General features: G+C 38.3%; 1 protein-coding gene across 1 annotated transcript in view; it reads right to left on the reverse strand.

The window, feature by feature from the left end:
* The window catches only part of LOC136863482 (transcription initiation factor TFIID subunit 4), a 681682-nt gene that overhangs the window by 500587 nt on the left and 154214 nt on the right, over positions 1-26881 (reverse strand). The window contains exon 3 of the mRNA XM_067139882.2: positions 21489-21593. Within this exon, the coding sequence (XP_066995983.1) occupies positions 21489-21593 (105 nt within the window). The remainder of the gene's footprint in view (positions 1-21488; positions 21594-26881) is intronic.

Below are 26881 nucleotides of genomic sequence, written 5' to 3' on the forward strand. Positions count from 1 at the left end.
TGGAGATATCAACAGTTCGAAGGAATGAGGAAAAGAGGTTAGTTTGCTATCATCATTAGCATTTCTCTCCGCTAACGAGATGATAACATCATTCATCACAGGCAAATTGTATTTACCAATGCACCAAGAGGGCTTTCCTTTGCAGCCAGAGGCAGTTGAAAAGGTATAACAGATGACTTTATGACATAAATCTTAAGCTCAGCCCAACCCTGCATGGCTGAGACTGTGATACAGTGAACCGTGCCAATCTTCTTTCCCATGTTGCGACTGGAGGGTTCCACATTCCAACAGAAGAAATTCCACAGTTTTCAACCAGCATAACCTGTACCGGCCTTGGATACCACAGAACTGTCATCAATCTCTCCGCCTACGTTTAACTGAGGATGAACACTCGATTCTCGCAAAAGTAAGTAACTTCGCCCCTACTTCCATACAGGAGCCTATTGAGGATATCGTCTCCTACACTTAAGCTGCAATTCAACCCCTTCCTGTAGACAAGGCTGAAGAGGTGTGCACCGATGTGAGCAGGATACTGAGAATTTCTGTTCTGCCAAAAAGTAATGTGTGTGAAATATATGTATATCTGGCATTTGTGGTCTATTATATAACACATTTCTTTCAGTTAAGATGCTCCTGTCCCAATATACATTGTATTGCTATTTTCTAATACATTAATTTGCTTGAAGAAGCAGTATAGTCCCATTGGTATTGTGACCAAACTATATGTGATGACAACTGCGTATAATACCAAGATTGTGTCTCTCCTTGTAGTCCATGGATAATACTGATAAATAATAACGTTGTTGTAATAATGTTGTTGTTGTTGTTGTTGAGTAGGCCTACAGAGACAATTCCTATGGTTAATGGCAGGATGTCAAAATAATATTTCTGTAAATACAACCATTTTTGAAGCAAAAGCAGTGTCCATAAAACTTCATAGACTCCATAGACATTCCTTAATAAAGGCTACTCCAACAAAATTCAGGGATTAATGTTGAAGTGTACTTCAATCAGGCAGAGAAATAACACTCAAAACATTCCATTCATGAACTAGGAAACAAAAATGGCAAAGTTGGCAGGCTTTGGTCATCTGCAGATCAATCTATAACTCTGGCTGGGATATCTCACCAAATTCATCGTACTCATTATATCTTTAGATACCATGTCAACCAACTTCCTTCTATTTTTGTCTCTGCGGACTTCTTTGAATAGAATAAATGTGGTGATAACTACACTGTCAAGGCACTAATATAACTTTCTTGCAGCTGAACCAGCCCAATCCTAAGAGACAAAATTTTAAAGTTGTTGGAAGGATACAACAAAATGGAGGATATTGTAAAGAATTTAAATCTGTCAGTCTGTCTGTCCATACAAATACAGTATATATAATATTGTATTTCAGTCTGCACTTTCTTTGATATTAACCTGATACTTGGTTTTTGTACTGGACAGAACAAATAATGGCCTATGTTGGGTTCCGTTGAATTTTTGTGTTACAGCATCTTGGGAAAATGGACTAGTTGATTTTCATGAAACATGGTATTTAAGTTTAGGATAAGGGCAAGTAAGAACTTAGCTATATGCTGTTCAAAATAATTCAGCAGGAAGCGGGGTTCAGAGAGGGGCCCCAAAACAAAACCCTTATGCATCTCTCTTACGGTTGATTCTACAGGAAAATTGCTTATGACAAGATTTTAGAATGTCACTTACAAACCTTTTTCCAATGCATTGAAAAACAATGTAAATATCAGGGGCGGTCACATGAATGTGCAAGACCCATTTAGCTGTATAGAGAGTTGCTATGGAGATAACCCAGTAACATTTTTAATGGCTGTTTACATCTGTAAGTAGTTTTTTTTTTTTTTTTTTAATATTAACCTGACATTTGGTTTTTGTACAGAACCTGAACTTTTCTTGAACTTAAAAAAAAAAAAGAAAAAAATTATCCTGATATTTGGTTTTTACTGAGGGTTGGCAACCATGGATACCCTAGCTGAGTCTGGGATTCCTTCCACTTACTCTATGTCAGGCTCCTCACCTTCATCTTTCCTATCTGACTTTCCTTTGTCAATACTTGTTTGTTTCCAACCCTGACAGTATTAGGTTAGCGAGGCACAGGGATTCTTTCGTTTTCACGCCAAGGTCCTTCCCTTTCATTTCCTTATATCTTCATTCTTTGAAGTGTCTGAACTTTTCCATATTACTTCTGATTAGTGTTGTATTTTCACTTTAAACAAAAATCACTATCAATCACCACAACTTCATTTACATACAACACGACACACTACAAACCACTACAGAAATATGCAATAGTTGGTTGGTGTCAGGAAGGCTATCCGGCCGTAAAAATGGGTTAAATCTATACAAAGTGCCAACCCCAAGTAATTCAGAAAAAGCTAGGGAGAAGATGACGACAACATCAAGGTTTCTGTACTGGAATTTTGTGATCATGTGAAAGGAAAATGAAACGGCGAATGGCTTTTAGTGCCGGGAGTGTCCGAGGACAAGTTCGGCTCGCCAGATGCAGGTCTTTTGATTTGACTCCTGTAGGCGACCTGCACGTCGTGATGAGGATGAAATGATGATGAAGACAACACATACACCCAGCCCCCATGCCAGCGAAATTAACCAATTATGGTTAAAATTCCCAACCCTGCCGGGAATCGAACCCGGGACCCTTGTGACCAAAGGCCAACATGCTAACCATTTAGCCATGGTGCTGGACATGTGAAAGGAAAGGAGGGCAGACAGGAGGCCAAACACAAAGAGGACCAAATGAGCTAATATCCCTATTTATAACGTTGTTGCATTATATTTGATGCTGAATCTCTGACAAATTGGACAAATACACATTTCTGAAAGACATGTAATACTTACAGTGCATTTAAAATTGTCTGAGGTCATCAGATGGAAATATTACTAGGTAGTTGGAAAACATCATGAGGTAACTACCGTACTGCAGCCATCATAAATACTAATTAAGCCCCGTAAAAGTAAGTAGGCAATTATCATATAGACTATTGTTGTTATAACCTGATTTAATTGTGTTCTGTGTAGAATGCTCAATAAATGGTCGACAAAGTGTAATCGTGCACATTTTAAGTGATGGGTACAACAGCTAGTATTTAAATTTGTTTAATTTTCACCCAGGAAAATGTTCAGAACTATCTGGAGAACATAACAAATAGTAACCTTTTCTGGTATTTAATAAAATTCTGAATTTTAGAAGGAAGATAACAAGTTCAGCACAGAATCATAATTAAAGAAGTTCAGAGCAATGTCATAAAGCACAATGGAAAACAAAATGAAGCCAGAAATGATGACGTACACATACAGTGAAAAGAGAGGAATTAAATGGCTGTAGAGTAATCTAACAAATATACTGATTCAAAGGTCTTGCTCTGCTAATTTAATTTTGAAGAGGAGGAAGCTGGCATCATAGCATGAATAACAGAGGTATTTATTAGCTTGGCTTGACCTGATGGCTACCAATGTCCATATTGACTTAATTACTATAGTTAATTACGTCAAGGTCTGCCTTGCCAGTCCAATTCAAAAATGTATTATATATCTAAATCATCAAATACATAAATACACACAAGTACATGTATAGAGAATTTAAAATTCTCTTCAGCTAATGGCTTAAAATCACATGCCTTTGAAGACCCTTTTTTTTAAACTGTTTTATGTCGTAACAGAATGGAGATAAAAATAACAATACAACAACAACATTAAAAGTCCAAACATGAATATCTTTCATGTTATGTCCAAATTCTATAAAACATTTGTATGTGGCATATTAAAATTGAGCTGGTTGACTATTTATCTAATGTATTGTGGTGTGGCATTATTTATGGCCTTCATAGTCCCACTGGCCTTCTTGGTTCTCAAGTTCTTATGCTTAGTGTTGAAACAGTTTGGGTCTGCGTATAAAAAAACAATATCTTAACAGAAATGTTTGTATGGTTTTTTTTGAGATCAAGCCTGCCAGGTTAAATTGGACTTTTTCTTTGTCTTTGCTAGTTTAAATAACTGATTATCATTTGCCATGTGTTCGTTTAGACTATTTTCCTTGTCAAATTGCTGTAATTTATAAAGAAAATGTTCAGAACTATCTGGAGAACACAATAAATAGTAACCTATTCTGGTATTAAATAAAATTCTGAATTTTAGAAGGAAGAGAACAAGCTCAACACAGAATCGTAATTAAAGAAGTTCAGAGCAATATCATAAAGCACAATGGAAAACAAAATGAAGCCAGAAATTATAACGTACACATACAGTGAAAAGAGGGGAATTAAATGGCTCTAGACTAATCTGTAATTTATAAATTACAGAAACTTCACAAGGAAAATAGACTAAACGAACACATGGCATATGATAACTGTTATTTAAACTAGCAATCCAATATTCTAGAAGGAGAATGAAAAGGAAAGGGCAACAAGAGGAAGGACAATGAAGAAAAGCCCAAGTGGGTGGTAAAGGTCAACTCCCCTCCTATGCTGCAGACTCCTCCCATTCCACCTCTCCAGATGTTCAACCCACCAGCTAGACAGTCTGCCAATTGTGCTCATAGTGCCCACACACCTGCAAGGCCTTTGCATCTAAAGTAAGTCACTTTTAATTTCATCGTTGGCTTCTCATTTCATCATGTTGCCATTAGAATCATTACATTTTAGTTTTTCTTTTTCTTACAGACAAAGAATAAGTCCAATTTAACCTGGCAGGCTTGATCTCCACAAAACAAAACAATCATTTCTGTTAAGATATTGTTTTGGATAAGCAGACCCAAACTGTTTCAATACGAAGCATAACAACTTGAGACCCAAGAAGGCCAGTGGGACTATGAAGGCCATAAATAATGCCACGCCACAATACATTACCCACTGGCCGTAGCCGTGTTGAAACACCGGATCCCGTCAGATCAGATCAAAAATTAGATGGATGGCTTTTCCGGCGTTTGCTCTATTAACCAGCGTTTCGTCTTAGGTCTGACACTAGACTCTTCAGAGTGGGATGTGTCAGGGTCTGACACATCCGACACATCCCACTCTGAAGAGTCTAGTGTCAGACCTAAGACGAAACGCTGGTTAATAGAGCAAACGCCGGAAAAGCCATCCATCTAATTTTTGATCTGATTTTTGATATGCTCTATTGGTGGAAAAGAATCTAATTCCCTCCATGGGAACTTAGAATTTCCATTCCCGTCAGATCTCCGAAGTTAAGCAACAATGGGCGTGGTCGAGAAGTGGATGGGTTGCCACGTGCTGTTGGCAACGGAAAGGAACTGGCCACCCTACCGTACGTAAACTCCGGCTCAGGTACACCTCTGCGGAGGTTCGGACCTGCCTTCGGGCAGAACACACCCTTACCTTACAATACATTAGATGAACAACCAGCTCAATTTTAATATACCACATATTAACGTTTTACAGAATTTGGACATAGCATGAAAGATATTCATGTCTGAACTTTTAATGTTGTTGTTGTAGTGTTATTTTTATCCGCACTCTGTTTGGACATGAAATAGTTTTAAATAAGGTCTTCAAATGCATGTGATTTTAATCCATAAGCTGAAGAAGAGAATTTTAAATTCCGATACAAGTACTTGTGTGTATTTACGTATTTGATGGTTTAGATATATCACACATTTTTCAATTGTATTGACAAGGCAGACCTTGACATAATGAACTATAGCATTACCAGAGGTGGCAAGAACTGGACAAAAGTTAGAAGGCTGTCAGTGGCGTATGCTGGGATCAAGATGTGGACTACCACTAGACTTAGGTTACCCCTTTTCATTGGTTGGTTTAATGAACGTCAAGCCTTCAGTGCTTTGAGCTGCAGCCAATAGAGGACGGAAAAGCCTGCTGTGTTGTCAAGGCTGCTTCACAAGCTACTGCCTATGCTCAACCCCTGATCAGTGGAGACGGTAGCCTGAGGTTCAGCAAATTAAAGTCCGGCTTTGTGGCTAAATGGATAGAATGCTTGCGATGGGCCCAGTTCAATTTTCAGAATCAACCCCTTCATACTGTTAATTCCCCTGGCTTGGGGACTGGGTGTTTATGACATCTTCAACATTCATTTCATCCTCATTAGGACACCACCAAGCCTGTACAGATGCCATGCACCATTATTATTATTATTATTAAATAAAAATGTTGAATTTTACAGCGGCCGTACCGATCGTTCATGGGTTAATTAGTTTCCTCGGGAGATCAGTGGTGGTGTCCGACCCATGATCACGGGTTCGATTCGAACCAACAAGAGAGAACACTTAACCTGAAAGATTGCATTTCATTTTAACAGATCTACCAATAAAAAACAAAACTATATTGCTCCTATAAAATCAGTCCTGCAGCGTCTTCCTACAAGGATGTAGAAGTAAACGGGAGAGAAATACCAGCACTCTCTTATCTATATATATTTAAGTGAGAAGTATGAGGTGAGGAAGTATACACGATGAGTAACGCATGGTTGATCATTAGCAGTGGCGATCTGACGGACCGAAGCCTAGCACACCTATCGTCCCGGTGCCCGCTCTTATCCGATGTAGAGCAGCAAGCCGTTTGGGGTAAATCGAGGGGAGAGGGATGAGAGTCTGGGCTGCGACATCAGTCTCCGATGCTTTGCTCTCAGAAATACGTGCGACGTTTTTTCTCACTGCTTTCAAGTTTTGTAAATGGAGCAATGTGTCAGATGCTTACATTATAATGTGCTTCAGACTTCCATCATTCTCAATTGAGGTTTGGGCTTCACAGATAGCCCTCAGTATACGCCACTGAAGGCTGCTCATCAACATAAATACAACTTTGGTTAAATTATATCAAAGGTGCAGTACATAAAAAGAAATAGCAGTATTACAAGTTTCTTGATGATGAAAGACCTCAAATAAAATACTCTCTCTTGGAGCATCTACAAAAGAATCCATAGGGAGGCAAAGAAAATCATAACGACAAATAATAATGCACTATACACGGACTTGTGTGAGAAACCCAACATGCACAAACGAGAGCAAAACATCTAAGAACTTGTCAAATCGTCAAACAAGATATCCAATGTGACTATGGCAACAAACAAAACAGGGACTTTCCTGGCTGATCAGGAGAAAGAAAGTGAATGCTGTCTACAATACTTCGAGAAGACCTTGATGGAGGAATCCCATCCGCCAACCCCAAATACTAATGCTGTCGAAGAACTCATCAGCACCTTCAAAGCCAAAACTGATTCGAAGAAAATGAAGCAAGGAAAAGCCTGGTATCTTGTAGCAAGTTATGGTGCTCTCATTAATGGGATACTCTAGGCTGGTTCCAATTACTCTTCAACCAAATAGTAAAATCGGGACACATTTCACCTACTGGCAACAGAACATCACCATAACCACCTGGCTCTATGGCCGAGTGATTAACATTTTGACCTTCAGTCCTTGGAGTCCTCGATTTGTTTCCCAGCCAGGTCACAGGATTTAATTTTAAATGGTTGATTCCCTTGGCTTGGGGACTGGTCATTTGTGCTGTCCGTAACATTCTTACAACTTATATAACAGACACAACAGTATCCTCCAACACACTAACAGGCAGTTTCCAATACACAGCAGGTTCTGCCCACTCTTGTCGGAGGGTCTGACTTATAACAGCCGCATCAGGCTAGCAACAGCCACAGAAAATTATTATCATTACTGTATCTGTCTTCAAAAAGAAGAGAAGTCACACGAGGAGTGTAAATTACTACCCAATTGAAATTCTGAACAACGTAATGAAGGTCATGAACATATTTCAACAATTAGATTCAGAAGATCACCAAAATTTTCAATAACCGTATTGGATTTGTGAAAAATTGCAGAGCAACTGATACAATCTATACTGCATGGCTTCCACTTGAGAAACACCATGAGAACAAGCCACTGCATCTTGCTTTCTCGGAACTTGAGAAGATCTTCAATCAGGGAATACACAACATAATTTGGCTAGCAAAGTGACGATACACCGCTCCATAGCATCTTCTTAGCTGGATGCAGCACCTTTGTGAAATGGTAAGAGGCACTGAAGGAGCATTCGATAACTTCTGCATACAGTCAGTGCCCACCAAGGCTTGGGCCTACCATCACCTCTGTTTCTCTTTGTGATAGACACTGTCACGGTATACCTGCACCAACAAATAACTAGGACACTCCTTCATGCCAACATCAAGTCAGCCATAAAGAATATACATGATTATCAATACTAAAACCAAGCATGGAATGACTGATTGGCACAATTGGACTGCAACTCAACAAAGAAAATGAAAAAAATATGTATATATCATGTGAGATCCACAAGAAATCCTAATAATCCAAGTAAACGACAAGGACCTGTCTGGAATTAAAAAGTTAAATTATTTTGGATCTACAATAATGCTGACAACGGTGAACTAATCAAAGAGGTCAACAAAAGGATAAACGCAGACTGGTGAAACGACTAACAACGGCACCAGTTGCCTAACAACATTTGAAAGAAAGATCATCCCAAATCAAACAGTCTTCCATTACGTCGCACTATGACACATAATCCCGGCTGACTATGAACCGCTGCACTACGACACAGAATCCCGGCTGACTATAAACCAACATCGATTAAGCAACATGGAGACAAACTTGCTCACAGTGTCAGCATCCCTACGTTGGATTATATTTTCAATACAGATACAGATCATCGATACATGAGAAAATGAACAAATTCTAACTAGAATGCACATAAAAATATATTCTGTTACCATATGTTTTATAAATTTATTTATTCAAAATTAGTTTCAGCAGACTGAAGAACCTAACAGTTGTATAAAAATGTCAAAAATAAAAATTTGACATATGCTACATGTAGAATCTTACACTATTGCAAAGATGTACACTAGAAGTTGTTGAAAGAGATTCAAAGGATGACCTAAATAACCTTGGGTTGATATGCTACACAATGATGTGAAGAGTATAAATCTATGCCATGACATGATCTACAACCAAATCAAAAAGAAACAACAGTGCCAGTGCTGTAGTCCCAAAATTCTCAAAGGGTATACTCTAAGTCAGGGCATGACAAAACCCAGGTGCCAGACCACGCTGGCGTTTAAAATTAGTGGGTTACAGCTAGTTACAATGAAATTCTCTCTTTTTGGCATAAATCAGGCATATAGAAGACATTTCATGACAAAGAAGAAATTCATATTTGAATGCACTAGTTTGAAAATCTTAATTTGCTTACACAAGTTTTCTATTGGGCCTACTTTCAGCTATTCATTAAAAACAATCCAATGTGCCTCTTCTCATTTGCGATCGCACTTTTCACTGGAACAAACTCTTGAATTGGTGCTGCAGTACGGTGGTTTTGCAGCCATGTCTTCATGTATTTCTCAGGCTTAAATCGGTCAACTGGTGAAGCATATGAATGTATGAACACAAGGGTGGAGACGTAAGCAATGAACAGTGGTGACCTTAAATAAGTGATGACTGATTATGTTGTTCATCAAGGTGAACCTTCGATGTTCACGATTATGAGCATAGCTGGAGCGTTAAAACCCACTGACAGAAAGGCAAAATTAAAAACAAAAGAAACCTAAGTAGAAAGCATATGCAAGAATTCAGAAGGTATACTCTAATGGAGTTAAACAGAGGACATACGGTGTAGATCGAAGTGTACCCTCGACTACAGGCCTGCCTGTCACTAGGCAGAATAAGCACTGATGAATATAAATAATTTTAAAACTATAAACTTTCCTTTGCATGGTCTCTGAATATCAATTTTAGAAGAGGGTTTTTTGTTATTACTACAAGGATCTTGGAAGAATGTAGGTTTCAAATTGAAGTTTTAAATGGATATCAACGTGGGAGACCACACTGATGTAATCAATGAAGATACAGCTATGAATGCACATTAAAGGAATACTGAACCTCCAAGAAATAATTCTGCAGGTGGTTAGATGTCTGACATTATTTATTGAAGAGTTTAAATCTTGACAGGTACATGCGAGGATTGTGCTGGACAAAGTGAAAATAGTCAACTTGTCTCCTACCTATATGATCGCTGTCAGTCCAATACTAGTACATAATCTTTCATCTTTGTTCACCCGAGGGGCACAAAACAAGCCTTGCCAGTAACGCTACCATACAATTGGATTCACTGGGAAAACTGACTGGAAATGGTTTTAAGAGGGAAAGGTATACTGTTAGCCAAATGAACAATTCCCACACTTGTAACAGATTTTTATCAGTATCACGACATCCAAAGAAAACAAAATATTCAGTCATGAATCATACGTTCACAAATAATATTAACTGCATCAGATTCCTCAACCATTCAAATACGTAACCTTATTCTTATGCAAACAAGATACTGTAATTTTGGTCCTAAGGATTGTAAACTGTGATAACTACTACATCACCAAAAAGGCAGTGCTCTAAAATGTTGTTTCAGTTTCCAAGCTGGTGAGGACTACATCTGTGTACAAGGCGACATTGTATTTATGGAATGACAAAAAACATAATAAAATTTGTTTGACATTTCTTATTAACTGAAAATTTTAAGGTAGTTCAAGGTCATTAAATCCCAATTTAAACACCAGGAAAGTTCAAACATACAGTTTCCACAAATAATTTTACAGACATCAAGTCAAGTAATGCAGGTATGAAGTTAGAATTCTGGGTTACAGTTATACTTTTTGATTAATAAATTAATCTATACATCACAAACATATTCCTCTTGTTACAACTTCAAAGATACCATCCTATATAATATACTGCAGCAGAGGCCAATTAGCACAGCATAAACATAAACTCAAGCACATGACATAATTTCAATAGCCTTTCCTTATAAAAGAAACACTAACAGCAGAGTGTTTCATCACACAACAGCAAAATCTCTAACAAAGCCTACAGACGAAATAGACCATTTCAGTTTAATTGCTCTAGTTATGTGACAATGAATACTGTAACTGAAAATAAAATATTCATTTTTGAGACACTTTCTCACAAGTGTTCAAGGAGAGAAGTTCTGTAGAAAAAGAAATAAACTTTTAGATTGATACTAAAATTATTGCTGAAAGGTTGTAAAGTAATCATTAACACTGAAGCAATAATATGCACATGTCTCCAAGAATAAATTCTCCTTTAAATATACAATATCCTGTACATCAGTCAAAGTCCTGTTCCTGAAGAAGGAGTTGAAACACGTCTAGTCTCAGACTAAATCTTTTCAATTTTTGTTCCCCTTCAACACTTTTCCTCTAAGTCATAGGTGGGCAATGAGAGAGCCCCGCTCCCTGAGCTAATGGCATGAGCACGGGAAGAGCCGAGAACACCTGACTTTGTGCTGTAAAGACTACATGGCGATATGTGGAGTCAAGGCGCAAGCAAACCCAAAGCAACGGACCTGTTCACAACATGTTTATGCAATATAATCATACAGTTCATTCGTCATTCATTGTTTATGTTGTATTCCTAAACAAGTTGGCCTATAGTATTTCTTTGAGTACAAGTAGTAGTCAAAGGAGAATATAGTTATCACGTGTCAAAATAATTAATTTTGTATCCTACACATAACCTAATGAAATGAGTACTGTACCGGGAGGTACACCTCAACCCCGCACATTTAAAAGAAGCGCCTTAAGGAACACTATCTAACTAAACGTGAAACAACTAATGCATGAAGTTGGGACATTGACCAGAAGATGTCACCATTAAATTATTGAGTAATGTGGTATTTTGAAGTTGCCTAAACTGACTGGATTTATTTGTTTTGTTTTGGTTTACGTCAAGAAGTTTGAACTTTTCTCCACAGATGTCATCACAAAAACTTGGGTCATGCACTCTGGTGTAAGAAGGAAGAATTAGTGATTTAAAGAAGTTGTGTGTTTGTAGGTTTTCCCAACTAAATTAACTTTCATTTATTTTGTTATTTCAAGGTTTGCAACACTTCCTTCTCAGTCCGCCAGCTTTTGAATCTGGCCAATCACAAATTTTCTGTAATTATTTTTCAGCCAATCACTGGCTCCTTGTAAATTTTAAAACTATCCAATAAAAATGAGAGGGTGTGTCCGGATTTAGTCCAGAACCCTCTCAAATCATCCCCTCGGGTATATAAGCTGCGGCTTTTCCAGCTACCTTGTCTTACTGGTTGTCGTCTTTCTGAGTGTGTGTGTTAAGATATGAGGCCTCATTCTTCACCAGGCAGTTCAACAGCCGAGGTAATGGCCACCAGTCTTATTTTTCTGAAGCTACCTCCGCAGACTTACACAAGGAGAAGTTTCTAATTTCTAACTATGTAATCTCACGTTTTCTAAAACGTAAAACTTCTTTCGGCTAATGTAAAATTTCATAAAGACTTAAATTGTAAATCAGGGATAGAGAGTGCATTACCCTCTCGAGTTCCCTTCAATTTATCTTGAGGTGACTACGATTTTGTAACTGTTTTTCTCTTCTGTCAAGCATTAAATTAACCTTCATTCGAGTCACCTCAGTAGCTTGGGATTAACTTCTGCATCATCGGGCCGTGAGCCCAATTAGGGTTTTATACTTAATTTTCTAGGAGCGCAAGTTGACGCCTCCATACATTTTGTGTTCGGGCCAGGAATTTAACCTGTTCTTTTTTCCCACAAAGACCTAGTAGGTTGGATAATAGATACCCCTGTATACAAATTGTAAATTGGGCCTAGAGAGGCCAGAAATTCGTAAGACTTTTGGCGTAATGTTGCCTTGAGTGGGCTGTAAGAAATTGGGAGCGCAGTCTCCTTGGTTAAAGTTGGGGAGCATGTAAGCTCTCTTCTGTGATTGCTCATTTTACTGTAATATTGAGGGGTGCCTTTGGAAGGCCGTATCTGTAACTGTTGGAGCAAAGTGCTCTTGAATTTGGAGATTCTCCCCTCGTCCAACTAAATGCAAAATTTGCAATATTGTAAATTTGGAGCTGGAAGCTCAGTACTTGTAAATTCCGAACTACTATTTGTACCTGTAACCAGAGCGACTCTACAGAAATGGAACTTCCCCATCGATACGGCCTTTTGTGACTGTGGTGAACTTCAGACAACTGATCACCTGCTATGCTGTCCCTTGTGTCCATCAAACTGCACAATGGAAGACTTGGTGCTGGCTAATCCAAATGCCCTTGAAGTGGTCAAATTTTGGGCCGAATCTGTATGACATATATTGTTGTAGACCTTTTACTTGTATATATTTGTGTAATAGTTTGTTTCTTTTAAATGTAGTATTATTCTATTGTACTTCTGATTCGAATAAAGAAAGAAAGACCTTGTAGGTCTTTCACCTAGAGAAAAGTTGTTAAGTTTGTGATTTAAAAAGAAATATAACCTTATTTAAAATTTTAAGTTAATCTTTGATATAGTAGATAGACCCATTCAGCCTGCACCATCTTTCACCTCTCTGTGATCCACAAAAACATGGTAACAAGTATAATTAAACTATTTACTGAGCACATGGCATTTGTATACAAAGTAACTTATTTTGTTGCACTAAATAGAATGACACATCTGGCACAATAAATCTGTTAAAAGTTTAAATCTTTTCAGATACGTGCCCCTTCACTAGTTGTAACTGAAAGCCGTGCAAGCAGCTGCTAGGCTGTATCTTCCATCTGCACGCATACTCTGCTCCTTTTTACCTATCTGAGTTGGAGTGCTGCTCACTGAGCTGAATTGTGTCTGTCTTTGCTCTAAATCACTAGTTGCAACTGAAAGCCATGCAACCAGCTGCTAGGCTGCCTTCCATCTGCACGTATACTCAGCTCCTTTTACCTATCTGAGTTGGAGCACTGCTCACTGAGCTGAATTGTGCCTGCCTTTGCTCCAAATAATGCTAACAATCTACTGATTGTTCAAAATATTTGTGTTCCTATTCCATTTAAATCAATTGCTCCCCCATAAAACAGGTGAATCTGCTGCACTAATTTTCTGTTGAACGTATGCAACTTGCTAGGAATTAACTGTCTCTTAGTCTTATCATACGCGACAACTTACAGCAGATTTATGTACAGTCACTCAAAAAATAATGAGTGCACAATATTGTACAAGTCCCTTGCAGGTACACTTTTCTCACAAACAGCTGAATCTATAGATCTGTTTGCTGTGGATATCCACAGGGTTTATTCCTACATGGGAAATGAATTATATTTTGGTAATCTATATATATAAAATAAGACTTATCTGTACATTGCTCAGAATTTGAAAATTTCTGTATCGGTCATGTCCACAGTAACAAAGAAATACACTTTTTTCTATTCCGTAATTTCTGTCTGCCTGTCTGTCTGTATATTTGTACACGCATCACTAGAAAACGGCTAAAGAGAATTAATTGAAAATCGGTATGCAAAGTCGGGGAATAAGTCGATACAATATAAGCTATAAATAATTTTATTCACGCTGATAGAAATGGTAGTTTAGGGGAAGGCCTAAAATTAAATTGTCAAATATTTATATTATTAGTGGTCGTATCGATACATACTACATAACCAAAGTTATATAGAATTAAATTTCTGACCATTTGTGTTCTATACATTTTCACCGTACCGATTATGATAACACAAATATTCATGAATTTGTATTTTTGTTGCTAAGTCCATATTGACGCCGAGCCACGAGAAAATGGGTTAACAGAATTTAATGAAAATCAGTATATAGAGTCGGGGAATAAGAAACTACAGTCTTAGATATAAACAATTTTATTCACCCTGGATGAAATTGTAGTTTAGGGGAAGGCGCCTAAAATTAAATTTTTAAATACCCATGTATTTGGTCCTATCGAAAAGTACTACAAAACAAAAGTTACAGAGAATACTATTTCCTATCATTTGTGTCTTATTCAGTTTTACCATACCGACAATGGTAAGAGTGGTATTTCAGAGTCGGAAGAAAACTAAATGTGAAGGCCTACAATATTGAAAGCGCATAACATTGATCAACAATAACATTACATAGACCATTGTTTGTTGTTATTTTTCTCTTATGCTGCCTCTCAACTTTGATAGATGAGATTACTGCTGTGTACCGAGTACAATAATGTGACTGAATATTGGCGGGAAATAGCCAGGGAGTTAGAAAACTTTCTTCTTTAGCATGCCATTCCTCTGGTTCATACAGTTTCTGATACAGCTGGTACATAACATACTGGTCCTTCATAGTATTCCAGTTATTCAATACCTATTCTGATGCACTGTTTTGAATGAGCAGTGTGCATACTTAAGGCAGAGGCTGACTTAGTAGTAGTAGTAGTAGTAGTAGTAGTAGTAGTAGTAGTAGTAGTAGTAGTAGTATGGCCTGGTCTAGAATAACAATTTAGGCCTATTCCAAATTATAGCACCACAATTCACTAAATAACTCAAAATTCAACCCTGAAAATAGCTGTTTCTTAAGAAAAGCTTCTTCCTCTTCACTTTTATTAAATTCTACATTCATTTTATTTCAAATTATCAGTGAAGAGGGGGATAAATAAATAAATAAATAAATAAATATATAAATCAGTGAAGAGTGGGTTTCTCCTCTGGATAGTTTCTCCTCCAAGTCAGATAGATTTTTCCACCACCGGTGAAGTGAACTGATATTTTCCGACTCCTCGGGTACTCCTAGGAAACTGTCACAGGTGTAGAATGTATTGGAAGTGGAAAGTGTTTACTGAAGACTTTATTTGTAAACCTTCCGTAGTACTTACTGTAAGATCTGAAGTGTGGTGATATGTATCATTTGTATTCCATGTAACGACCTAACCTGTACAGTGTAATATTTTGGTAACATATGGTATTTGTAAATAGTAGATTTCATTTCTATATTTACTGGAACTGCCCAGAAAGTTGTTACATGAACTTTTGAACAGGGTGTGTTGCCTTTTGTTGGTTATGTATTCTAGAAAGTATTTTCTGTCTGTTCTGCAAATGGAAGATTCGCGATCATGCGTATTCGAGAAAAGGATTCAAAGTTTGTGACTGAAGTAGGAGTTGTGATTGGTGAATCTGGATGGCGATAGGTGGGCCCCTGCTTTCTGATTGGCTACTCCAAGGCCAGAATTCCCCTTTTAAAGAGAACGAGGCAGTATTTGTGGTCTGTCTGTGGTCTGTGAGTGGTCTGTCTGTCAGTCTTCGGTCTCTTGACCGTCCGAAGTTTCGATGCCGTCAGCGACGCCTCGCTACCGGAATGGGCCATTTAGGGGTAAGCACTCTTGATTTCTGTTCCAACTTAAATTTCCTGTAATGTTCGCTTGCTTTGTATATAGGAGTCTGCCCTAACCTCACCTAGATTCGCCACTTAATTATTTATGAAGCCTTAGCTTTTCAGCTGGGCTTGCCTGTTTGTTTTCGAGGTATTCCCCGTTCCTTGTTTCGCTAAATATGTAAATTGTAGTTTATATATTTACCTTGGGGTTTTGCTTCTGGTAGTTCCATGTCACTTGATGTACGCCAGAGTATTGAAAAGTATGTTTAACTTCACTGTAAATTGTAATAGCGTATTACGTTTCTTCTTACCTACTAAATTGCAATGTACAACTGGATTTGTAACTAGATGGATAGTTTGTTTGAATCTTTGAACTTATAGGAAGCTATTGTCAAGGAACGTGTACTTATAATTGGTGTACCTCAAGAGAACATGTAGGTTGTATTTTACTATCGTTATATGTCGGTACCTTCCGCATGGCAGAATTTTTTCGGAATTCATTTGTAAAGTCCTTTGTAAATAATATTTTTGAAAATTAAGGATCGCGGTTGATTATTTCCGAAACTGCAACCTAAGCCATCTCCATGCCCTTGGTCGGTTCCCAGCTCCTTCCTACCTTCCTGGTTTATCGCCCACTAGTTGGCCCTACTGATATTTACTAATGTTATCGGCGGAGATCCGCGTCGTTTCAGCTGCTGTTTCACTGAGTGTGTAGTAGTTTTTGGTACTGTGAGATTGCAGTTTCTTTCCTCCCTTTCTGTGTTTAGTGTAGCCGCTGAAGTAACGGTTACAGAAACAGATTAGTAAAAGGGCATAGTTTTTGCCCTGGGAGTCTCCACTATTTGACCCTCTCCCCGCCGAAAAAAAGACGAAGAGTGTTCATGAATCACGGCTGTCTACAGCTTGGTCATTCCAGCTCTGGAACTTTGGACTGTTAGATCGGCAGTGTCCTGTTCGTTAAAAGTGAGAAACTATGTGGTGTTTCATTTGATCGAGTATTTCATATTAAAGCAATGCTTTCAATCGCGCCATTCCTACTGACGTCATTGTAATGTATGTTTATCAGTTCGGAAAGCCACTATGACAGTCTTTCTGAGGATGTAAAAAGGCAGGTGGAGAGTGGGTGTCTACCATTATAATGAAAACTCCCCAACCTGACTGACTGATGTCATGCAAGCGGGTCTACCATTACAGTGAAAATTCCCTAACTCAGTCTTCATATAAGGAAAGATGTTTGATGACTTCCCCGTCGCGTTTCTAGGGTAACGTTAAGGGCTATGCAATTTAATACAATCTTGCTCACGACGTGTACACTAGAATTCCGTATACAATGTAGAATCAACGTGAAATCATAATTGAATCTTGGAATGTCAGAACATTACTTGATGACAACAGTGACAAAACAGAGAGAACAGCTCTCATCACCCATGAGCTTGCTAGGCTACATTTAGATGTCGCTGCACTGAGCGAAACCAGACTATCAGATGATATGAAGATTGTTGAGTCTGGATCGGGCTATACCGGTACCATCTTTTGGAAAAGGAAGGGTGGAGAGAACCGTACTCATGGGGTTGGATTTGCAGCTATCACGAAACTGATAAATGATGATCAGCTCGCGCCCATTGCATTCAGTGAAAGGTTTATGTCACTACATATACAACTCTCCGGAGATAGGTTCAACACACTCATTTCTGCATGTGCCCCCAACCTGAAAGCTGATAAACAAACTAAGAACCATATCTACCTCCAGATGAACTCCATCATCACCAAGATAGCACCATCAGACAAACTGCTAATGCTTGGAGACTTCCAATGCCAGTGCGAGAAGAGATAATCAGTTGTGGGGAAATGTAATGTGCAAACATGGCATTGGTAATTGCAATGCCAATGGACAGCCTGTGTGCAGAACATGAGCCGTTCATCACTAACTAACACTTCGTTTCACCTACCTAATCGTTACAAGACCACATGGATGCACCCAGGATCTAAGCACTGGCATATCCTTGATTACGTCGTTACCTGACAGAGTGAAAAAAAAAAAAAAAGATGTTCTCATCACCAAGACTGCGAGGAGTATTGATGACCGTTGGACAAATCACAAACTTGTGATCTGTCAACGCAGACTATCCTTCGACCACAAACCAACTATGCATCACCCAAGCAAGCCACAACACAAGTTTGCCATTTTCAGACTGTCACATAAATCCATACCGTCAGACATCGAAAATGTGATCATGAACCGATTGGCAAGCAATCCAGTATGTACGAATGACATTGAGCAAGAATGGTCAACACTCCAAAGGACTATCATCGAGTTAGCTGAGGAAATCATTGGCTATGAGAAAAGAAAGAGGCAAGACTGGTTTGAGGACAACATGAAGGCCTTATCAGTGCCAAACAGGAAGTCCACCTATCCCTTCTTCAAGATCCACCATCCAGCGTGAAGAAAGCTGTATTTCAAGATCTGAAACAGAAGTGTCAGACCCAATAAGAGAAATGAAGATCTAGAGGCAAGAGAGGACTGTAGAACTTCAAAGATAATCCGATGCCAGAGACCTGCAGAACTTCTACTCAGGAATTGGAACTCTGAAAACAGTGCTAGCACCCTTAACGATTGTAGACACAACCTGCAGCGTTGGAAGGAACACTTCTCCACTCTTTTAAACCGAAGCTCCACTGCTGCCGATGACTGTCTATGGGATGTCCCACAACTTACCCCTCAACCATGGATGGCGATGCCACCAATTTATCAGGAATTCTGTGTGGCACATGATACGCTGAAACCTAGGAAAGCACCTGGACCAGACAACATCCCTCTGGAACTAATTCAAAGTGGAGGCTGACTCCTAAGAACGAGGCTCTTCACCCTCATCCTCTCAATTTGGGAAACCCAGAAAGTACACGATGGTCTCAAAAATGCCAATATCATCTCTATTTTCAAGAAAGGTGACCATAGTATATGTGACAAATATAACTTTGTACTTAAGTAACCTTACTGAAGACCTGACATTCCTGAAGTCCCAGATATTCTTATAAAAAAGTTATAATAAGTAAAAGAGATATAATAAATATCACCACGTAAATCCCAACTATGGACAAACTTATTGGGAATGGTTACAACTACCTGGGCTTAAGAAGGGCATTCAACACACTGTGGTCTTCGCATCAATGCAAACCTGTCTATGAGGTATGGTTATTAAAAAACAAGACAGATATCATAAGTATGATTTATTGTAAGAATCTTACAACTTCACTTAATTAGCTGCAAAGTATTCCACTTTTCTGTCTCTACACCACTGCATATGGACGGATCTTCCATTGTTCATAATAATACTGAAAGTCATCACCTGTCAACCCATGCAGTTCCTTCACCAGTATTGCTTTTAACTCTTCCAAGGGATGAAAACGAGTTTCGTTCAACAAACTTTTGAATTTGGGGAAGCGAAAAAATCACAAGGGGCCAGGGCTGGTAAGTATAGTGGATGTTGAAAAATCAGAATGCAGTTATCAGCCAAAAAATTCCTTACAGAAAGGGCATTGTGAGGTGGTATGTTGTCCTGATGTATGCACTAGCTTTGAACACACCTTCTTTTGTTCAATTTGTCACAAATATTTTTTGTTACAGTCTCTTTATCAATGTTCACCACATCTGTTATCATTCTAATACTCTGTCATCTGCATGAACAATTTCACTCATTTTCTGAATATGTGACTGGATGACCCGATTGCTCACTGTGTTCCACCTCCTCCTGACCCTCACTAAACATTCTGTGTCATTCAAAAACTTGTGTACGTGACACAGAATTGCTGTACACATCCTTCATCAATTTCAAGCACTGTGGGAGTTTCTTTTCTCTCCCCCCCCCCCTTTCAATTCCCTAAGGAATTTCAAATTCACATGCAGCTGATCTTTGAACTAGACATGATTTCTGACAAATGGACAAGACAGTATTCACTTCAAACTGAGCTCAATAGCAGACTAACAAAGACAGGAAGACAAAACCACCTCCACTGTGGCCCTGTAGCTTTAAGGTCAACAACTTCCACCCTCAAACCCCTCTCTTACTACAAATGTAGAAGGGAGCAGTCCCGTTTATTAATAGCCACACCTTCTAAACATTCCGAGTCATAGTTCTTGTACAGACGACCCCTATGTAATGAGGCAAAGAGTTCAGGATAAAATATAACTCTACAGCAAATATGGGCATTTACTGGTTCAAGAACCACAAGAAGTTCTTGACCTCCAAGAAAACAAGACATGGCACTGTGGGGCATAAGTGTTCTTTTTTATCGTATCGGTGGCGGGCAGCAATGCAGTGTTTCAGTTGGAAATTGCAAATGTAATACAATTGTAAACATAGTAGAGTGCATAAAAAGATATATGTGACGATGATGATGATGATGATAATAATAATAATAATAATAATAATAATAATAATAATAATAATAATAATAATAGCAGCTCATATGGGAGTGAGATAAATGTATAAAATTATGCAGCCAACATGGGGTTTGAACCTCCGAAACGAACAACACACCGCTGGTTGTTTACCACTAAGACGACAGAAAAATCTGTACGAGTTGTCCTTATATCTCAACGTTTTAGTGTCGACTCAGTTTCTGATCAACATGGAACATTCCTTTTATAGGCATAGCTCAGTACTATACGTTCATTATTACCTCCGTGTGCTGGTTTGTCAGCAATGAATACACGTTTTTTAAGCCATGAACCTAAACAAGAACTGGGGGATGTTTTCAAGTTACATTATAAACTGCAGGTTGGAGAACTACAAAGAAGATATACATACAAAAACAGATTCATTCTATAATATTAAACATAATCTATAGAATTAATCTAGGTTATAAACATACATTGAAAGTTATTGCTATATAAAATGGAAATAGAATATTACATTCATAAACAATGCTATAATTTGCCACACAAAAGATGCAGCATCCAACAAGCACACAGATTGACTGGATTATTGGATCCTTCCATGAAAGTTTCAACTGGTATCAAATTTCACCAAAAAAAAAAAAATAATAAAAAATTGGTTTAACAAATGGAAAACAAGGAGTGCTATGATGCTAAATAAAATTTGCAATATATTAGGGGAAATTTTACTGATCACTTTATTGCCCCATAGATCTAGTACTGTAATTCACTTCTTTAATACGACAGTGGTATACTAAGAAATATTTTACTCTTCGATACATTCACATTACAAACTCTACATAGTAACTAGTATAAATTTTCAAATAGACAGACAGGCTCTATTTAAAGGCAAACTTAAGACAAAATAATTTACCTGCACTGCAGGATTCTGGGAAGTGTTCAAAGCTGATGGTTGCTGAGATGCCTGAATACTGGCTGTTACAGCAGCAGTAGTGGTTGCAACAGTCACAGCTCCATGCTAAAAGGAACAGAAAGAAATAACTGAGTGGCAATATATACAAATAATCAAAAAAGACATTATGTCAAGATGTAATTTTTGAGTTAGAAACAATGACTACTACATGTGCATTATTGTAGTCACAATCCTTCCACTTTTATAAATTATGCTATGCAATTTCCACTGAAATACAAAGTCATTTTAATACAAATTCTTCAAAACAATTGAAAATTTGCAAACTTCCCTCCTTTCCAACAGAATCGAACATTTATCAGTAGGATATTTTCACTCATGGAAAATCGATTCCTTAAATTTTTCTAGCCTTTTATACTATTACAGACACTAAGTAAATGTCTTACCCTCTCTGGCTTGAATGACAGCCTTCATCCTCTGAGTCATACTCCTAATGAGCAATGTGGTAGCAATTATTCTGGAAGCAGTATTCCCATATTCAAAACATTAGAAACTGTGAAATACCAAGTTAAGTCAAAATGATGGGGTATAAATTATGTTACCTGCTCCTTTTAATTTATAGTGTTGACACTTTGGCATGGACAAAGGAGGATGTAACAAGACTGCAGGTACCAGTAACACCTATGTGTTTTCTACGAGGAGTTTGGGGGAAGACGAGAAGGGATATAAAAAGAAATAGTGGAGAAAGACACACTGAAATGGTTTGCTCGTGTGAAGAGAATGAACGAAGGAATGCTACCAAGGAGGGCACTGAAGAGGACAGAATCGAGAAGAAAACCAACAATACCAACAGCATGTGGAAGTCAAGAACAAAGAGGAGTTCAGCAGGAAGAAGCACAGAAACAAGACAGAAAACCCTGCAATCAACGTGCATCTAGCAGAAATGTACCAAGGAGAAGTAGATCACAAACTCCTGTGTATTATGAGTAGACATCAGATTTATATACTGTATGAATCACCAATATAAGCATGCAACTATGCTGCTAACAGTGGTGAAATATGCACTTAATTATGCACTTATTTTCATGCTATTAAACATTTTCATGAAATGCAAATGTACGATTCCTTTACCAGACTCATGTGATTCACCCACACTAACACATAAAATCATGATCATGAGAAAACAACTGAATGATAAACAAAAATCACATTCTACTTACAGCTGTGGCTGTTCCACCAGTACAAACAATCCGTGCATAGTTTTTGAGATGTACGGTATTAATCTATCAGTGTTCACGGTTAAAAACATATGCACATGTCTCCTAGATAAGAGACAGTGTGTTAATACACATGATAAATCATTCTTAGTAAGGTTGTAAGAGAACCGTAAAAAAAAAAAAAAAAACACACGTGAAGAAACACACTTGCATATACATTCCTCTTTCATTTTACACTGCACACCCTACTTTTTCTATCCGTAATTTGCTTTGCAGTACACTACAACAATCTTCCCCAAGTTTTCTGATATTAATCTGTAGTGTTTGTTAGAATTATATTCAACGCGGAGAATGGTCTCACTACATCTACGGATCTGACAGGACAGTACCTGAATTCGGGAGGCAGTGTAGGAGTTAAACATTTTGGTAGATCCACATTATCAGTACCAGCCACATATTTGTTTACAGTTACCATGATGATGTAGCCTGGATTTCACTTGAGGATATCACAATATTTTGTTTGCAGACAAAGTTCGAGGTTTCCTGGGATACCTTCTAGTTCACACTTCACTTTCTCCATAACCTCCAGCGAATCATAAAAATGCAACCCACGTGTTTCAACTTCTTGACTGATTCTGGTATGATTTGGAAGTGTGTCTTGATAAGTACCAGTTTCCTTTGAACCGTTTCATTACTGAAAGCCACTTCCGCTTCCTGAATAACGCTGACATCACTGACATCAAATACTTCAATCACACGCTTCACTCCATCGAAATGGTGACAACAGAAAAGTGCTGCTTCAACCGAAGTTCCCCAGCACACAAGGATTGGCTCTGGAGGAAGACGAACATCAAGTAGGCAATTCCTGTGAGCCTCTGTCCAGAGAGGCACTCTCACAAACACTTTCTTTCTAGTGGATATTAGTTAGTTCATATTTCGAAATAGTGCCCTTATTTCTTCTACAAGCCTATTAAACCCGTGAACTGCACACACTGAGTGAATCAAATTAGAATAAAATACCTCCAATGCTGCAGCAATTTTTAATATGTAGCTGGCAGAATCAGTGAGAAATACCTGGAACTGACAATCGTGCCAACCCAAAGGCTAGAGGAGGCATATCGAATTACTGACCAAGCAAGCAATTACAGAATGATTTACCCTTTCCAACACTTTGCAAGAGGTAAAGTACGGGGTATCCTGTTCATCTCCACTCAACTTCCCGACCAACATGTTTGCTATGTATCTACCCCAGCCATCCATCCATAGTCTCATCTACAACTCCCAAGATCAGACATCCAAGTAACTCAGTTTGGATTTCTTCCATCACCGAATGGTAACATTTGTCCAAGTACACTTTCCAAACTGTAGACTCTCGAGGAATAGTCTGGTTGCAATACTTCTCAAGAAAGATATGGAAATGAGGGTTGGTTAATCTATTCCACGGAATATTTACAGCAATCATTATGACACAAATCACGGGTAAACTCGCTTTGTCCCGAAGTGGATGGAATCTCTTGTGTCAGTAAGATTTATTTTGTGTTGCTGCTACCAACTCCCTTAACATATATATGAGCTAAAGTATTAGAGTGCTGTGTGAGCTGGTATGTTCATTTACAGCGAACCTCCTTGCCACAAACATGAAAACAAAGTCTGTGGTATAACTGGCGGTGCCACGAATCCAACATTTTGCAAGGTAAATTCTACTACTTCTTCTGTGACTTTGCTTAAAAGTCAAACTTGGAAACACGTCACCAGACAGTTCACTAACAACACGATGATTAATCAACACTAAAATATTTAACTATTAACTCACATTTGCACACCTGAGCTACACTACGGACTTCAGGAGCGGGTAGAACTCTGAGCACTACACACAGACTAATTTGTTTCATTCATTGGAACAGGGTTCGCCACACTAAGGTTCTTATAGCCCATCAGCAAGTAAGTCACTTTTTACAGCCCATTAAGCCATTTTGCCTATAGTGCATTTTCCTTCCCATCTAAAGCAATATTCACCCCACTCATGGTACAGATGATTGACAAGCCAGGTATTTCAGAGTGCAAATACCGCCTAAGAAAGCACTCAGTTGATGCTTATCTGGACCCTGGACTGTCGCTCCATGCAGTAACCAATTAACGCATTCACTACAATGACAGGAATTGACACACTGTGTTCCTTGTCTTAATTTCCTTGAAATATTACCCTAGGTTAAATGTTTATGGCATTAATTACTTCACATTTTCTTGAAGACTGCTTGTACAACACATTAAAATATCCACAATAAAAGTAAAAAACATGTTCAATAAGTCCAAAATTTGAAATGTATGCTCTAATCTCAAATATATTCAAATATGCATATATATGCACTATTAAAGTTAATAATTGGTCCAATTCCACCTTCAAACACACTTTCTTGTCAGTTTGGGAGGTCTACATATCAGCAAACAAAATATGCATTTGCATATGAATCCGATGTCTAATCATGAGATGGTGGAAAAGTTAGTGTAATTCAGGATCATATTTAATATTTCCCCATTTTTTAAATATATATATATATATTTTTTTTTTTTCCATTTGCTTTACATCGCAACAACACAGATAGGTCTTATGGCGACAATGGGATAGGAAACGCTTAGGAATAGGAAGGAGGTGGCCATGGCCTTAATTAAGGTACAGCCCCAGCATTTGACTGCTGTGAAATTGGGAAACCACGAAAAAAATCTTCAAGGCTGCCGACAGTGGGGTTCGAAATCACTATCTCCCGGATGCAACCTCACAGCTGCGCGCCCCTAAAAGCACGGCCAACTTGCATGGTTATTTCCCTATTGAGAAACCCATAGAGTTAACTTTTTCACCCACATTACTTCATTGCATGCATCTGTGCAATACACAAATCTCCTTAAAACAAAATGTCATGATTATTTTCTGCTTGTTTTTCACTCTTTATTTGCATGTTACTATTGTGTTTATCTGCACAGGGTCATATTGACAACATATCGTGTTTAACGATGACCAACCCATACATTTGTATCCACAAGCATGTCTGCTTTTCTCCCTTAGTGGTTTAACGTTGCACTAACAAATCTAAACTATTTAGCAACACAAAGATCGAAGAGGGGTAGAATGGGCAAGGTAACAGCCATTTCCTTCATTACAGCACAGCCCCAATATTTGCTTGGTATGAAGATGGACAGCTATCTTTCGAACTGCTAATGGTGGGATTCAAACTCACCATTTCCCGAATGCAAGCTCACACGTATGCGACCCAAACCATACAGCCAATATAGCACTAGTGGGTATTCCTTCAAATAAATACAAGTCAAGATGGTACACAGTTATATTATTATATAGATACATGGTACTAGTTTCAGCCCTACAATCTTGGGCCACTTTTAGCCATATAATCATAAAATATGTTGAAAACTAATTAGCCTATACATAAAATCTTTCAACATATACACTTAAAATTATCCTGTCAATCTATTCATTGGTAGCATTAATATGCATTGAATATTGCTCAAGTTTATTCTGATGTTATTGATGATGTTAAAATAACTTGCACGTGTTTAGGTTCTTATTATAAAATTGTGCTATTGTATTATTAACGCAGCCTTGATCGTTGTTGTGCATATGTGGTAGAGTTGAATTTGGTTGACTTCACAGTGCATGTTTGAGTAGCAAATGTCAATCTTGGTAAATGATTCTGTAATACCAATAAAAATGGTCCATTATTGGACATTATAAATTTTCCAGCCAACTCATTCCTGGTTGCCAGCGTTTCGCCCCAGTGTGCTATGTTGGGCTCATCAGATTGGTAAATAGCACACCCACCAAGACGCTTGGCTAGTGCATACCGTGGAGGCCACTGCGTAGGCTACTTGGAGCCACCGGCAGTGCCAATGCACTATGAGAGACTTTGTCTCTTTACCAAAAATTGATGCCTGCCTGGCCATCACATGGTATAGATGTTTATTCCCATAGGGAACCTGAAATATTTGTCCTAAATGACTAAATTTATAATACCAATATGAATGGTCCGTTACTGGACATTATAAATTTTCCAGCTAACTCATTCCTGGTTGCCAGTGTTTTGCTCCAGTGCTAATTTGGGCTCATCAGTTGGTAAAGGGCGCATTCACCAAGATGTATGGCTAGTGCATACCGTGGAGGCCACTGCG

This window comes from Anabrus simplex, chromosome 2, assembly GCF_040414725.1.
Source record: "Anabrus simplex isolate iqAnaSimp1 chromosome 2, ASM4041472v1, whole genome shotgun sequence".
Taxonomy (NCBI): Eukaryota; Metazoa; Arthropoda; class Insecta; order Orthoptera; family Tettigoniidae; genus Anabrus; species Anabrus simplex.